Source organism: Eulemur rufifrons, chromosome 9 (assembly GCF_041146395.1).
Source record: "Eulemur rufifrons isolate Redbay chromosome 9, OSU_ERuf_1, whole genome shotgun sequence".
In the NCBI taxonomy this organism is placed as follows: Eukaryota; Metazoa; Chordata; class Mammalia; order Primates; family Lemuridae; genus Eulemur; species Eulemur rufifrons.
Genome location: NC_090991.1, coordinates 35,437,280 through 35,451,904, shown reverse-complemented (window position 1 = coordinate 35,451,904; position 14,625 = coordinate 35,437,280). Strand labels below are relative to the sequence as shown.

The 14,625-nt window shown below is 43.0% G+C and overlaps 1 protein-coding gene across 1 annotated transcript in view; it reads left to right on the top strand.

Annotated features, from left to right (window-relative positions):
• Positions 1 to 2,919: 2,919 nt before the first annotated feature.
• Positions 2,920 to 14,625, top strand: part of KPNB1 (karyopherin subunit beta 1) — a 28,905-nt gene continuing 17,199 nt past the window's right edge. Inside the window, exons 1-9 of the mRNA XM_069482424.1 lie at positions 2,920 to 3,312; positions 3,417 to 3,475; positions 5,629 to 5,811; positions 8,861 to 9,061; positions 10,402 to 10,554; positions 12,058 to 12,117; positions 13,098 to 13,187; positions 13,536 to 13,646; positions 14,437 to 14,538. Of these exons, the coding sequence (XP_069338525.1) occupies positions 3,273 to 3,312; positions 3,417 to 3,475; positions 5,629 to 5,811; positions 8,861 to 9,061; positions 10,402 to 10,554; positions 12,058 to 12,117; positions 13,098 to 13,187; positions 13,536 to 13,646; positions 14,437 to 14,538 (999 nt within the window). The 5' untranslated portion in view covers positions 2,920 to 3,272. The remainder of the gene's footprint in view (positions 3,313 to 3,416; positions 3,476 to 5,628; positions 5,812 to 8,860; positions 9,062 to 10,401; positions 10,555 to 12,057; positions 12,118 to 13,097; positions 13,188 to 13,535; positions 13,647 to 14,436; positions 14,539 to 14,625) is intronic.

Genomic DNA, 14,625 nt, shown 5'->3' with positions numbered 1-14,625 from the left:
GCAACCTCAAACTCCTGGGCTGGAGCGATCCTTCTGCCTTAGCCCCCAAGTAGGTGGGACTACAGGCATGAGCCACCACGCCCTGCTAATTTTTCTATTTTTTATAGAGATGAGGTCTTGCTCTTGCTCAGGCTGGTCTTGAACTCCTGGCCTCAAGTGATCCTCCTGCGTTGGCCTCCCAAAGTGCTAGGATTACAAGTGTGACCACCACGTCTGGCCTCTATTTCTTTCCGTTTCCATCATTACTTCCACCCTTCTCCCTTCTTCTTTTCACAAGTATCATCTCTTATCTGGATTCTTGCAGTGGCCTCCTAACTGGCCTCCCTGCATCTACTCCTCCCCCTTCCCATCCAGTCACCACACTGCAGCCACCATCCTTAAAACCTTTCAATAGCTCCCCTTTGCTCTTAGGATACAGACAAAACCGCTTGCCTGGCATGCAAGGTCTTGAATGGTCTTGGCCCTTCTCAACACTCTTTATCTCTATCCCTTGTAATCTCTGTGTTTCGGGGACACTGGCCTTCCTGCTGGTCCTTGTAATCCCCAAGCTCCTTTGTTCCACAGAGCCTCTGCACTTGCTAGTCCTCACTTTTTCTCTTGAATAACTCTCTTCCATCCCCCAGGTAACCTTTCTCTGAACACCTTGACTGGATCACTCCTTGGCATGTGTCACTTTTACAACTTTACATTTGTGTGTGACATTAAATGACTAAAGTTTATCTTCCCTAATAGACCAAGGACCAAGAATGACTAGCTTAGCACAAAATACATACTAAAGAGACAATAGCCAATGCATAAATAACATGCTAGACAGTGTTTCTAGAACTCAACATCTATTAACTCAGGTACGGCCTCCCCAAAGCCCTATGAGATAGGGTCAGATAGCCCCGTTTTACATATAAGGAAAGTAAGTACACAAGCTAAGAAGTGGTAGAGCTGGGATATGATTCAGGCAGCTAATTTCTGGAGTCTGTGTGCTCAACACTCAAACTCTGGTGCCTCACCAGCATCTGCTGAGTGTGGTATAGTGTGAGTACTTTTGATAGGAACGAAACAGCACCACGAGCAACCTTAGTTCAACTAAAATCATTTCATTTTGATTTTAGTAAGGATCTTTTGTTTGACTGGAACTTTGCTGCAACAACTTTTATCTTCCCAGAATTTTATTTCAGCTACTTTAAAACCCACTTGCCCTTGCTGGTATTACAATGACAGAGGAGGTGGCCCAGCAAACTGCTGGAGAGCGGGGAGTAGAGTGAAACAAATTATGAATCATTTGTAGTGAAAGTAATTCATATAAAGACAATTCAAGGATTTCCATGGATGTCATCTTACTTAACCTTCACTGATTTCTAACGAAGTTACACATATAGGGCAGTTCTTCCACAGTTAATAGATGAAGCAGAAGGCTGGGGTTAGGGATCTGATAAACCATGGGAAATCAACTAGTCACAGGATGGTGTGAGAAACGATGTCCCTCTACACTTCTAGCTTCAGAACTGCAAAGAAATCTCCAGCAGAGAAAGACGGCTTCTTCCTCTTTTAAGAATCAAAAGTAGCTGGCCAAGCTTCCCTAATTCTTGGGTGAAATCCCTCAGCAAGGACAGACTTCCTCCAAGGTTTTCCCAATGTGGCGACTGTAGGGCAATTATTTCACAAGCTCAAGCTATATGGCAAAGAGCTCTACAGACCAGCTACGTCCAATTAACCCTACATCAGCATGGTGAAAACATAACAATTGAGGAAATCCTTAACCTGGAGCCCAGGTACCAACCTCAGGAGAAGTCGAGACACTGTGTGCACATTTTCTTTATGTGCACTTTGGTAAGAAAAGGCTTTCATGAGTTTCTTCCAGGGCTCAGAACTAAAACACCTAAAGAACCTCCTTTATGCTTGTACACACATTCTTTCTGGCTCAAGGCTGTCCCTTTACAGGGGTACCTTTCGAGGGTGAAATATTCCTATTGTCAAATACCTAGTAACTATGGATGGGGGTCTCAGAGGAGGAATCCCTTAGCTCACTCCTAAGTTAGACCTTATAAGAACACAGGTCTCAAACCTTATAAATAGGCCTAAGGTGACTCCTTGGAGGCAAAGCTACGTCTAGAGCCAACGGCAGTCAGGAGCGCTTGAGCCCAGTCCTGACCAAGTCACTAACCGGCTGTGTGACCTTGGACATGTTCCATACCCTCTCTGGGCTTCAGTTTCCACATCTGTACATCGGAAGTTGAATCACATGGTCTTCAAAGTCTTTCCCAGCCGAGAGCCTGGTACCAAGTAGACCCAGCCTTTAAGACACCTTCCTGTGGGCGCGGCGCAGGACTTTAACGGTTCCCCCGCCCCCGCTGAGGCCCGCGAAAGTCTCAACACGCCCCTCGGAGTGACGGTGCTTACCCAACCGCAGGACAAGCGGTCGAACACGGCTCCGCCCCTTCCTGGGGGCGTCCCATCGTGCCCCGCGCTGGGCTCCTAAAGCGGCGGGGTGCCTCCCGCCTTTCCGCACCCCGACCCCAAACTCCTCTACCCAGTTCTCCCTGGCACCCTATCCTATCAACGTCTAGAATCCCAGCCAATCACATGGGCTCCAAGTCTTGCCTTCGGTCCACCCTCCTCCCACCGCTCAGCCGGTCTGAGCTCAAGGCCTTTACCAGGCCAACCCAATCAGCGGCCGGCTCTCGCCTGCCCCACCCCAATCTCCCTCCCCTCAGCCAATCTGCGCGCCCTATTCCGCTGCCGGCCCAGCCAACCCGGGCCTTGAAACCAGCAGGCGAATGGACGCGGGGCGGCCCTTCAACGCTGGCCGCCTGGCCAATTGGGGATTCCGCGTGGCCAGGACAGCAGCCAATCGCCGTGGAGCGCGGTGCCGCCGCGGAGAGGTCCGGCCCGAATATCCCTCCGCCTTCCTCCCTCCCTCTCTCTCCCTCCCTGCGAGCCGCCGTTCACTTACTGCCTGCCTTCCTTCTTTCTCCCTCCGCCACCCGAGCACCAGCCGCGCTCTGAGCTGCCCCCGGGGTCCCTCCCCCGCCGCCAGAGGAGCAGCTGCCGCCGCCGCCAGCAGCACATTAGGAGGGAGGAAGGAAAGAAAGAGGGGAGAAAGGGGAGCCAGAGCAACTATACAGAGGGAGCCGGTGAATGGGCTTGTGGTGACCCCCGCCCCCCACCCCACCCTCCCTTCCCACCCGACCCCCAACCCCCATCCCCAGTTTGAGCCGCCGCCCGAAAGAGGCCGGACCGTCGTCTTAGGAGGAGTCGCAGCCGCCACCACCTCCGCCATGGAGCTGATCACCATCCTCGAGAAGACCGTGTCTCCCGGTAGGACTTGGGGGCCGGGGGTCGCGCTGAGGTGATTGGAAGTGGGGGAGGGGAAGCCCCGGCTCCTCTGACCCCACTCCCTTTCCCACTTTCCTTCCCCCCAGATCGGCTGGAGCTGGAAGCGGCGCAGAAGTTCCTGGAGCGTGCAGCCGTGGAGAACCTGGTGCGTGCTACCCCGCCGCGCCCATCCCGCCGCGTCCCCATCCCCTGCGTGCGGGGCCTTCCCGCCCTCCCGGAGGCCCAGGCCTCGGGAACCCACCCCGCCCCATCCCGTCCCCCTCCCCCCCCCCGGTCCAACCTAACCCCGCCATCGGGAAGCCGGTGGGTGTGTCCCGCCCCGGGCCCTGCGGCTGGCCAATGGCGCGGCGCGCCGGGCTGACTGCTGCCCAATCGCCGCGCGGCCTGAGGGCTGCGGTGCAGCGGGAGGGAGAAAGAGGGAGGGAAGGGAAGTTAGGTTGCGCGGCGCTGCGTGTTCAGCAAGGGTGGGGGTGGGGGAGCCGGGCCTAGGGGCCATGTGGAAGCTCCAGGCCCGGCTGCCCTCCCTGTCTGACCCGGGCCGGCTTCTCCTTCCTGTCCCGTGGCCCCTGTGGCTCTCTCCACCTACTTTCCAGAGCTCTGCCCTTTCCTATCTCTCCTGGTCTGTGCTCGTGGCCAGGCCTGGCACCCGACTGCCTCTTAACACAGATCCACTAATATTTTTCCCTTTCCTGCCCGGCCATTCCTCTTCTGGATTTTTTTTTTCTTTTGACCTCGATGAATAGAGATCTAATCACTAGGGATCTGCACCCAGACAGCAGACTGAGGCTCATCTTTTAGATCGGGCCTATTTCCTGATGGAGTCAGAGAGGAAAGTTCCTCGTTTTTTATATTTTCGAATTTAAGGGTTACAGAAAAAATGAAGATAAGTTCATTGGAGACTGGACCTTTGTATAAAGATGTGGGATGGATTGCTTGAAACAGCCAGAGTACCAGTTGTGTTTCTCTGGTGTCCATCTCCTGTTGGGAGTCAGGGATGGAAGGAAGGGTGAATGATACTTGACATCTTTTAAAAAGATAATAGGTAATAAGTCAGAATAACACTGTAACTGTATGTGTTCCTTTGTGTTATATAGGCAAAATGTCAACAACGAAGCGATAGGCTTTATACAAACTGCCTTAGAATGATTTTTCTGTCCTTATGTGCTAATTTTTACTACTAACCTTTTTATCGTTTTCCTAGAAAATATTTTTCCATTAGGTATAGACTGATAATTCCATGTAGGATATCATTCCTATTTCTGCTTTTTGTTAATTTGCAAGAAGCTTTTTATCTTAACATTCTTTAGTGGTACATAATTAATATAAGAATTACTTTCTGCTGTGATTGCAGAACTTGTTAGCAGTAACAAAATGTATCTGCTTTTGGCCTTTCCTGTTAACTTTGGTTTGGACAGGGCTTTTTTTGGTGGAGGGAGAGGGGTGTGTGTGTTAAAATTCTTAAACAGTAGCTTTTGGGACCTGTGTAGTAGGGAAGATGACAAAAGAGTATGTTCTTCAGGGATCCTCTACGTTTAGTGGACAACTCAAGTCCAGATGTATAGGAGCAAGTGTTTTAACTGTTGACTGTTAAATAGAAAATCATTTCCTTGAACAGCTTGCTTTGACGTTTTTATCTTTTCAATTTTTTTCTATTTCTAAATATTTATCACTTTCCGTTAAATCTGTTTTATTCATCATTCTCCTTTTGCTGAACACCCACAACTGAAATATAGAGGACTAGGCTCCTTAGTCTGTTTTAGGCTTATGTATAAGTATTTCCGTCTTGTATAAAAGATTGCCTGCTTGCATGAAATAAAAAGGTTCCCTGAGTATCATTCTTTTTGGACCAAAGTTTTTGAAATTTAGAGAGACAGTTTTACTTTCCTACCCTATCATAACATAGTCATTCAACAAATATTCATCTAGTAGTAGCCATTGTTCTAGGTTCTTGGTATACTTCAGTGTACATAGAAGAATTTGCTGACTACCAGACTGTCAAACTTGCTCTAATTCAGGGGGTGTAATGTAAAGATTTGGGCCCTAAGAATGTTCTTGATAGGAAAATCTGTAACTCCTTAAGTGCTAGGCTGCATGAGAATGTAGATGACTTCCTCACGTACCAAGTAGTGTTTCCATAGGAATCTTAAAATAGATATTTTACAGTTTCCTTAGACGTTTATGATGTGTCCAAAAAAATTAGATTTTTTTCCCTCCAGTGGTTTATTTAGTCCATAAGCTATCCTCAGTTGTTGAAATTCTCAAGAGATTTTCATTTGCAAATGAATCTTCTCTTCACAGCCCACTTTCCTTGTGGAACTGTCCAGAGTGCTGGCAAATCCAGGGAACAGTCAGGTTGCCAGAGTTGCAGCTGGTCTACAAATCAAGAATTCTTTGACATCTAAAGATCCAGATATCAAGGCACAATATCAGCAGAGGTGGCTTGCTATTGATGCTAATGCTCGACGGGAAGTCAAGAACTATGTAAGTAACTTTCATCTCCATTTAGTTGTATTGCCTAGAGAACAAGAAACATCTTTCTCAGTTCTTTTATCATTTACATGGGATAAAGTTGACAGTGTCATAGGTTTCTGTGCCCTGAACTTCACTTGAAGATAAAAATTATCTTTGATTTAAATCTTTCTCAATTCAGTTTGTCCGTTCCCATTGATGGATTGAAATTTTTTTTTAGAAAAATGAGTTAGGCTGCAGCAGTTTGGGAAAGTTTAGATGCCATAATTTGTAAAAATCTCTTTGGTGAATTGGAGTAGTACACAGATTGGTGCTGTATATCACAATCACTTAGGAAGTTTGTTCATATATATTAACAAGCTCTCCCGAGATTCTGATTGGGTAGGCCTGGAGTGAGGCTCAGGGAAATTTTTTAAACTGTCTTCCCAAGTGATTGTTTCACAGTCAGCCAGCACCTAGCTCTTGTTAAACTTACGCTGTTGATAAATCTCGTTCTGTAGTGGTTTAGACATGGCATTAAATTGTGGTGTCAGGAAAATTATATGATTTCTTGGGCCTTTCAAGTCCAAAGAGTTTGTGAAATGGGAATATGACATTAATGGTGCTTTCATCTACTTGGCAAATTATGAAAAACTTTCCTTAGAAAACACATGGCTTTTTTTCCCCCAAAGCGTTTAAAGAGTGGGTTGATGAATTTTGGATCATGGAGTTCTTTTTACTTTCTTATTAGATTAGAATTCCATAATTCTAGAAGTAAAGGATTCAGAATATATGGACAGGTGTTTTTTGTTTTGTTTTTTTTTTTTAATTAAGTTCTTTAGTGGTCTGTCTTACATGGATAAGGAACAAAGGGGAGTAAGTTAAACAACTGTGCAGTTATCACTTTGTCCTTGGTATTTGAGGGGAAACCAGTGGGGACTTCCTACATGTGTACTTGTGCATGTCACGGTTATGCACATCATATTTGCTATTTCCTGATTCTAGATATCAGCATTAGGTAAATTAGTGCCCCTTAAGGCAGCAACTTCTCTTTTTAGTTGTGTACCTCCTTCTGTCTCCAGTCTTGATTGGAACTACCCATGACAGGGAAATAGGTTATTAAAGCCAACTTAATTTTGAATCTTTTTTTGGAATATATAATGCCATTTCTATTCACATTGGGTCTGCTTGTGTAATAACGCTTTAATTACCCCCCTCAGTTATTTGACATAAATGGAAATGTATTCCATCACTGGGAATCTTGATGCTTGTGTTCATTCAATTTCTTATCTTCGTCACATTACGTGGTAGTAAATAGTAAATGAAATAATAAGATGTAATTGGAACGGTAATTGACTTGTTTTTTGGCAGATGACTCTTAATGCTCAAATTTTTAAAAATTTCGATAAGAATTTGTGTGGACACGTTGAACCCTCGTATATGAAATAAAGCTAGCAGTTGGCCTTTTTCCCTTTCATAGCACATCTGATAATACTGTGAATGCTGGCGGTCATTTCTTTTTTGAAATCTGGATATGGGGCACAATTGACAGCTAGTTTCTTATTCTGCTTGTTTCGGATAATTGAATATTGCTGTTGGGGTTAATGCTAGTTCAAACAAAAGGCTTTCAATACTCAGGAGTTGTCATCTGTAGCCTCTAAGTCACCTCAAGTAATATTAATTAAGGATCTTCCAAAAGCAACTTAAAGGACAAAAGGTAAAGGTAGAGTGGGATGCAGTATGCCGACATAGGTACTAGGAGACGTGTAGTGTGGTATAAAGGCACGGTGGACTGGAAATTTAGTCAGACTTGGGTTAATACCCGTTCAGCCTCTGACATTTTGAACAATTCACCTCTTTTTCCCCCCGCTCACTACCTTATGGCTTTGACATACAGTTTTTGTTAAAGTCTATTCTAGCTTTGCTAGTCCTTGAGAGCAAAACCTTTGTTTAAAATTGATCAGAACTGTTAGAGGGTAGAGCTGTTGGGATGGGGGGCAGGGATGATGATATACCATATAAGGGGGAAAGATGAGGAATTCATTATTAGCTACTAACTACAAAGCAGTCTACGAAGTGACCTGACCCAGTCAGCAGAGCTGGCCTGAATATCTGACAGCTATTCTTTGTCCTGTGTTCATGCCAGGAACAGTTAACTGTTTGCCTTTGAGTGGACTGGTGATTCTTAGTGAGTTCATTGACTGAATTAGCTGATCATGGTAATGATTAACTCTGGGTCAATTGTGGCGTCATCCTTTATCGTACCTGTGCCTTTACCCTTTACATAAATGCTTGTGTGGTTACCATTTCAGATGAGACATGTTTAATGACACGTGGCTCTCATTTTAATTGGCATATCTAGCTAGTTTTTGGTATCTATTGATGGTAGAGAGAACAGTTCTTTGATTCCTGGGCAAACTGAATGAATCCTTTCAGATTGGAAGTTACATAAGGGTTAGTTCTTAGGTGTCGGCGACATCAGTAACTGTTTCTGTATTTAGTGATGTTACTTGACCAAGGCTTTTCTTTATAAGTCACCCAGAGTGCTGGGTTGTTAGTGAACAAGAAGGAAAAAGATTAGTTTCACATTTCATGAGTGAAAAGATCTCTTCCTTAGATCAGGTTAGACAGTCATCTACTCTGAATCACTCACCTGAATGCCCCAGAATTAGTGTCATTCTAAAGCCCCACACTTCTATCCACAAAATAAGGTGGTGAGCATACCACCAACAATGAGCCTGGAAGGTGAATTTTGTCCCCATCTATCCCTGCTTGCTTTTTAGTGCTACCTCCCCTTCTACACTGCTAGTTTCCTGCCTTCTGTTGGATGTTGAAGTGAGGTATGTGGTTTTGGAGAATTCCTTTTGGGAGCAGAGTTTCAGGAAGTTTGGTTTTGTTTCAAGGTTCTTGGGCAATGTTGATTGTGCTGGTGATGGTACTAAGTGGCTTTTCTTTTGACAGCCTTTTCTACTTTTCTGTGTCGTAGAAAGGAATTCAGAAACACTGACCTAAGGTATGTCGGCTGGCAAAATATGGTCAAATAGTGTTAGAAATTGATATCTTTTGTCCTTTTTTTTTGCAGGTTTTGCAGACTTTGGGCACAGAAACTTACCGGCCTAGTTCTGCCTCACAGTGTGTGGCTGGTATTGCTTGTGCAGAGATCCCAGTCAACCAGTGGCCAGAACTCATTCCTCAGCTGGTGGCCAACGTCACAAATCCTAACAGCACAGAGCACATGAAAGAGTCAACATTGGAAGCTATTGGTTACATTTGCCAAGATATAGTAAGTGCTTGCCTGACATATCTGGTTTATATGCCTCTGAATCTCTAGCTGTGACATGCATGGTATTAAGATTACTCTGTTGAATGACGAATCACGAAGAAAACCAAGCTACCACAGAGTGTTTTGAAAGTAGGACTGCTTTATATGTTGACTTCTATCCTTAGATTGCTAATCATGCCCTAAAGTAAAGGAACTTGAGGGTCATAAACTAGAAACAGAAATCCATGTTTGGAGAAGCTTAGATTCTAGACTTTTAAAATGAGGATATTGGCATGTGCAGCATCCCTGACCTGATCCCTTTTCTCAAAATGCTCAGTGTACTGTGAATGTTAGGGTGCCTTTTCATTTACTGCATCACAGAAAGTTTTGCCAACTCTTGATGTGATTGGTTTAGCCTGGAGCCACAACACGGTATTTGAGATGTAGCCCTCCTGGGACTATTGTTGCCGGTGAGGTTATCATTCATGGTGTCTGTTTTGAAAAACAGACTTCATGAGGCAAAGAAGCCCAGTGCTTCACCTGGACTTAGACTCCCTAGATACTGTACCAGGTGTTGATCCTTGGCTCTCATATGTTCTGAAGCTTTACTTCATTTGATATAGGTGGCCTGGAAAAAGCCATCAGACTGCTATCTCCATTTGTACAAAAGCTGGGGGAGGGGGAGCCAATATTACTTCATACCCAGAGTCATGCAAAGAAGTCAAAGATGAAGTTCAACTTGTTTTCATTCAATTTTGGACTGCCCATAACTGTGGGATATTTTGCAGGTGGTTTATAGTGCTGTCCCTAAATGGAAACGTGGGAAAAGAACACCAAGTCATGATACTTACTTGAGTGGATTTTACAGTTAAAAGAACTGCTGATTAAGCCAGGTGCAATAGCACGCCTGTAGTCCCCACTACTGAGGAGGCTGAGGCGAGAGGATCACTTGAGCCCAGGAGTTCATTGGCACAGTGAGCTATGATTACACCTGTGAATAGCCACTGCACTCCAGTCTGGGCAACATAGTGAGACCTTGTCTCTTTAAGGGAAAAAAAAAAAAGACTGCTGATTAGTCCCTGAGCTCGTTATTGTAGTCCCTCCTTATCTGTGGAGCATTGGTTCTAGGACCCCGCCTTAGATACCAAGATCCTTAGATGCTCAAGTCCCTTATATAAAATGGTGTAGTATTTGTGTATAACCTATGCACATCTTCCCATGTGCTTTTAATCATCTTTAGATTACTTATAATACATAATAGAATGTAAGTGCTACATAAATAGTTGATACACTATATTATTAAGGGAATAAGCAGGGTTGACTTGCTGTATATTCATTGTACTTTTCTCTGTTTGTCTCAGGACCCAGAGCAGCTACAGGATAAATCCAATGAGATTCTGACTGCCATAATCCAGGGGATGAGGAAAGAAGAGCCTAGTAATAATGTGAAGCTAGCTGCTACTAACGCACTCCTGAACTCATTGGAGTTCACCAAAGCAAATTTTGATAAAGAGGTAAGTCTTTTTGACAAAAATATACAGGTTCAGGGGGTGTGAAATGAAAGAGTTAAATGAAATTATGTGTTTTCTTTTTTAATTTAGAAAATACCACCTTATTTAAAGGCATTCATTTCCATTTTAGTTGAGATTTGTGTTGTGTGAGATAAGGCCATGGAGTGAGTAGGTGTTTGCCATCTTTCATGCTCTTGGGAATAATGTGATCTGAAGTGTTTCTAAGCTTAGGTTTTTCTTTTTGCAGTCCAAAGTGTGGGAATCTTTTGGGATTTAAAAAAATTATAGCAGTTGGTTTGTTTCATACTCCTTAGGTAGGTACTTTTGAAAAACAATATATGAATGTTTTGCTTAAAAATACTTCCCCCTATTTATCTATTAATGTTGTAAAATATACATAATGTAAAGTTTACCATTTCAGTCATTTTTTTCAGTCTGCAGTTAATATATTCACTTTGCTGTGGAACCAATCTCCAGAACAGTTTCATCTTGCAAAACTGAAACTCCGTACCCATTGAGCAACAACTCCCATTTCCCCTTCCCTCAGCCACTGGCAGCCACTGTTTTACTTTCTGTTTCTATGAGTTTGAGTACTCTAAATACCTTACATAAATGGACTCATATACAGTATTTGTCGTTTTGTGACTGGCTTGTTTGACTTAGCATAATGTCCTCAAGTTTCATCGGTGTTGTAGCATGTGTCAGAATTTCCTTTTTAAGGCTGAATAATATCCCATTGTGTGTATATACCACATTTTGGGTTGCTTCTACCTTTTGGCTATTGTGAGTAATGCTGCTGTGAACCTGGGCATACAAATCTGAGACTCCGCTTTTAATTCTTTTGGATATAGACCCACAAGTGGAACTGCTGGATCATATGGTCTGAAAGTATTTTTGTATATATGTTTGTTGACACTTTAACTGGGCTTTTTGCCATTTCTTGGCCTTATAGTGGGGAGGTCTCAAGAGCAAATGGCAATTCTAATTGATTAGAAAATCAAGGTTTTCTTTTGAATTTTGGAAGATTTAGGAGAGTAGTAAATTTCATTATTCTGTTCTTTTTGTTAATGACATTTGATGTGGATTTCCCACCTCAGAAAACAAATTTGGTCTCTGAAATAAAACAGGTGTTGTGAATTCTCTTACATTTTGGAGGAAATTGATTTTCCTACATGTAGGTCTTTGTTTTTCTTTTAACCAACCATTTTTATTTAAACCTCTTGACCTATATTTTCCTGTCTGCTTCCTCCCTGAAGTCTTGTTAGTGAAGGCCATTTTGGGGATTAAAAGATTAGGGACCTCCTTAGAGAGCGGGTCATAAAGCAGACACCGAGGGTAAACTTTTTGTATCCTTTATGGGCTATTACTATCTCAAGGAAAAGTTGCTTGATTGTACCACGGTTGTGTGAGGCCTTGCAGGAGTGAGAGGCTTTCCTTGTAGAGAGAGTCTGGAAATCTTCATGTGTAAAGTTTATGCTCTCCTAATTATCTTCATTCTTCCTACAGTCTGAAAGGCACTTTATTATGCAGGTGGTCTGTGAAGCCACACAGTGTCCAGATACAAGGGTAAGTGTGAGATCATGTGAAAAATCTGTCTTACATCTTTCCTAGGAAATGACAACACTAACATAGAGTTTGAAATATTGGGAATCAGTTGACTTCAGAAATAAGGTTTGACTAATAATGTGTTTTTGTTTTTGTTTTTGTTTTTGAGACAGAGTCTCGCTCTGTTGCCCGGGCTAGAGTGAGTGCCGTGGCATCAGCCTAGCTCACAGCAACCTCAGACTCCTGGGCTTAAACGATCCTACTGCCTCAGCCTCCCAGGTAGCTGGGACTATAGGCATGCGCCACCATGCCCGGCTAATTTTTTTTCTATATGTATATTTTAGTTGGCCAGATAATTTCTTTCTATTTTTAGTAGAGACGGGGTCTCACTCTTGCTCAGGCTGGTCTTGAACTCCTGAGCTCAAACAATCCACCCGCCTCGGCCTCCCAGAGTGCTAGGATTACAGGCGTGAGCCACCGCGCCCGGCCTAATATTATTATTAATAAGAATTTTTCCCCAATATCTTAGAGAAGAGGGAAGAACAGTACTTGGAAAGTTAACATAATGGAAGTTGTCATCTTTTTTTTAAAAGGTTTAAAGGTGAAATTGTTTCAATCAGCTCTGCTACTTTATTGCCATAGGTTATTCACTTGAATAATATTGTTTTCAACTATAGCCATTGAAACAGCTTTGCTATTACTGTAATCTAAAGCTGACCCTCCAAGCATGTAGAGTAACATCTTTAGGCTGAATAGCATTAGTGGGTTTAGCCCTACCGTGGGTTCCACCCATACCTTTAAAGCATTAAAGAAGGAATGGAAAAATAAATAGGAAGGGACAATGAAAGAATTGAGAGGACAGATTGAATTTTGGGGAAACGACAACATTATCCACGTATACCTTGATTGATCCTTTAGATTATTGTCCCATTTGAGTGAATCTGCTTTTGTCAGATTGCATTGTTATTTTAGTAAACTATTTAATCTGCTCTTCATAAAAGGTACGAGTGGCTGCTTTACAGAATCTGGTGAAGATAATGTCCTTATATTATCAGTATATGGAGACATATATGGGTCCTGCTCTTTTTGCAGTAAGTATTTCTGTTTTATGTGATTTGAGCTTATGGCTAATCACAGAGCCCATCATTCTTAGTTGCTGTTTTGTCAGTTCTGTAATTTTTTACTTAATGTTATGAAATCAAGGAAATTCCTTGAGTCCAAGTGTTAGGTTCATCAGTCATGTGCCAAGAAAACTGGTGTTGTCCTTGTGTGGGTAAAAAGAGTGCATTTTGAAAATATGTTCCCTGTTTCTTTCATTACAGACCTTTAAAATAAGTTATATTTTTGAAATTTAAAAATCTTTAGTTAAAGAGGGGGAAGGGTTCTCACTTGAATCAGTATTTATTTGGAGTCTGAGGTGTCATATTTTTTGTCTTAAGATCACAATTGAAGCAATGAAAAGTGACATTGATGAAGTGGCCCTACAAGGGATAGAATTCTGGTCCAATGTTTGTGATGAGGAAATGGATTTAGCCATTGAAGCCTCAGAGGTGAGTTGGGGAGAGCATCCGTACGGGGGAGAGCTGCTATTCTGATTAGGCTTTGGGACATGTCTTATTTGTGGATATTTTTATTCTCCTGGAAAAGCTTTATTCCGACTGGGCTTAGCGGGTATCTCCATTTGTAGAGATTTTGATTTTTCTGCTAGCCAAATCCCCTCATGAAGGATACAGATCAATAATAAGGCATCTCATGTTTTTGCCTATCAGTCCAGCATGATTTATTTTAAATACTGGCGGTACTGTGAACACAAGGGGGCAGCAGGCTGTCAGTTTACCAAGGTGACACCTGATGCTGAATTATTTCCTTTCGGGAGTCCTAATGCAAGCCCAGGATGTAGAATTGATAGTTTACTAACTGGCGAAGGAATCAGATATGGGGAATCTTCTGCTCTTGGAATTTTTGAATTCAAGCTTTGTTTCCAACCTTGTTTGTCTTTATGCATTTCAAAAAACAGTCATTATTTTTGGCATCCTTATGTAAACTACTTGGTGCATCTCTTGATCCAAAGAATACTTAGATGTCAGGTTGCCGATAGTAATTGAACTTGTGGAAATAATGTAATAGTTAAGGTTGCCTTGGTCCTTTAAGGTAGGTGATATGTGTGGCTTAAAAAAAATCTCATTAGACTAAAAAGTGAGCACATACAAAGATCACATTGAATGTTATCATTTGCCCTCATATGTTTCTGTTACACACCCCTGGCCAGCTCTCTTTGGATGCCTTTAGTGTTACAGCTTGTTTGCTTTTGTCTAGAATGTGCTTTATGTTTCTCCTCAGGCAGCAGAACAAGGGCGGCCCCCTGAACATACCAGCAAGTTTTATGCCAAGGGAGCACTACAATATTTGGTTCCAATCCTCACACAGACACTAACTAAACAGGTGAGTTACCTTCCAAATCAAGCTAGATAATCTGTGCAACCTTACTAAGGATTGGTGGGTTTGCTGTGGAACAGTTTCTGTGAAGGA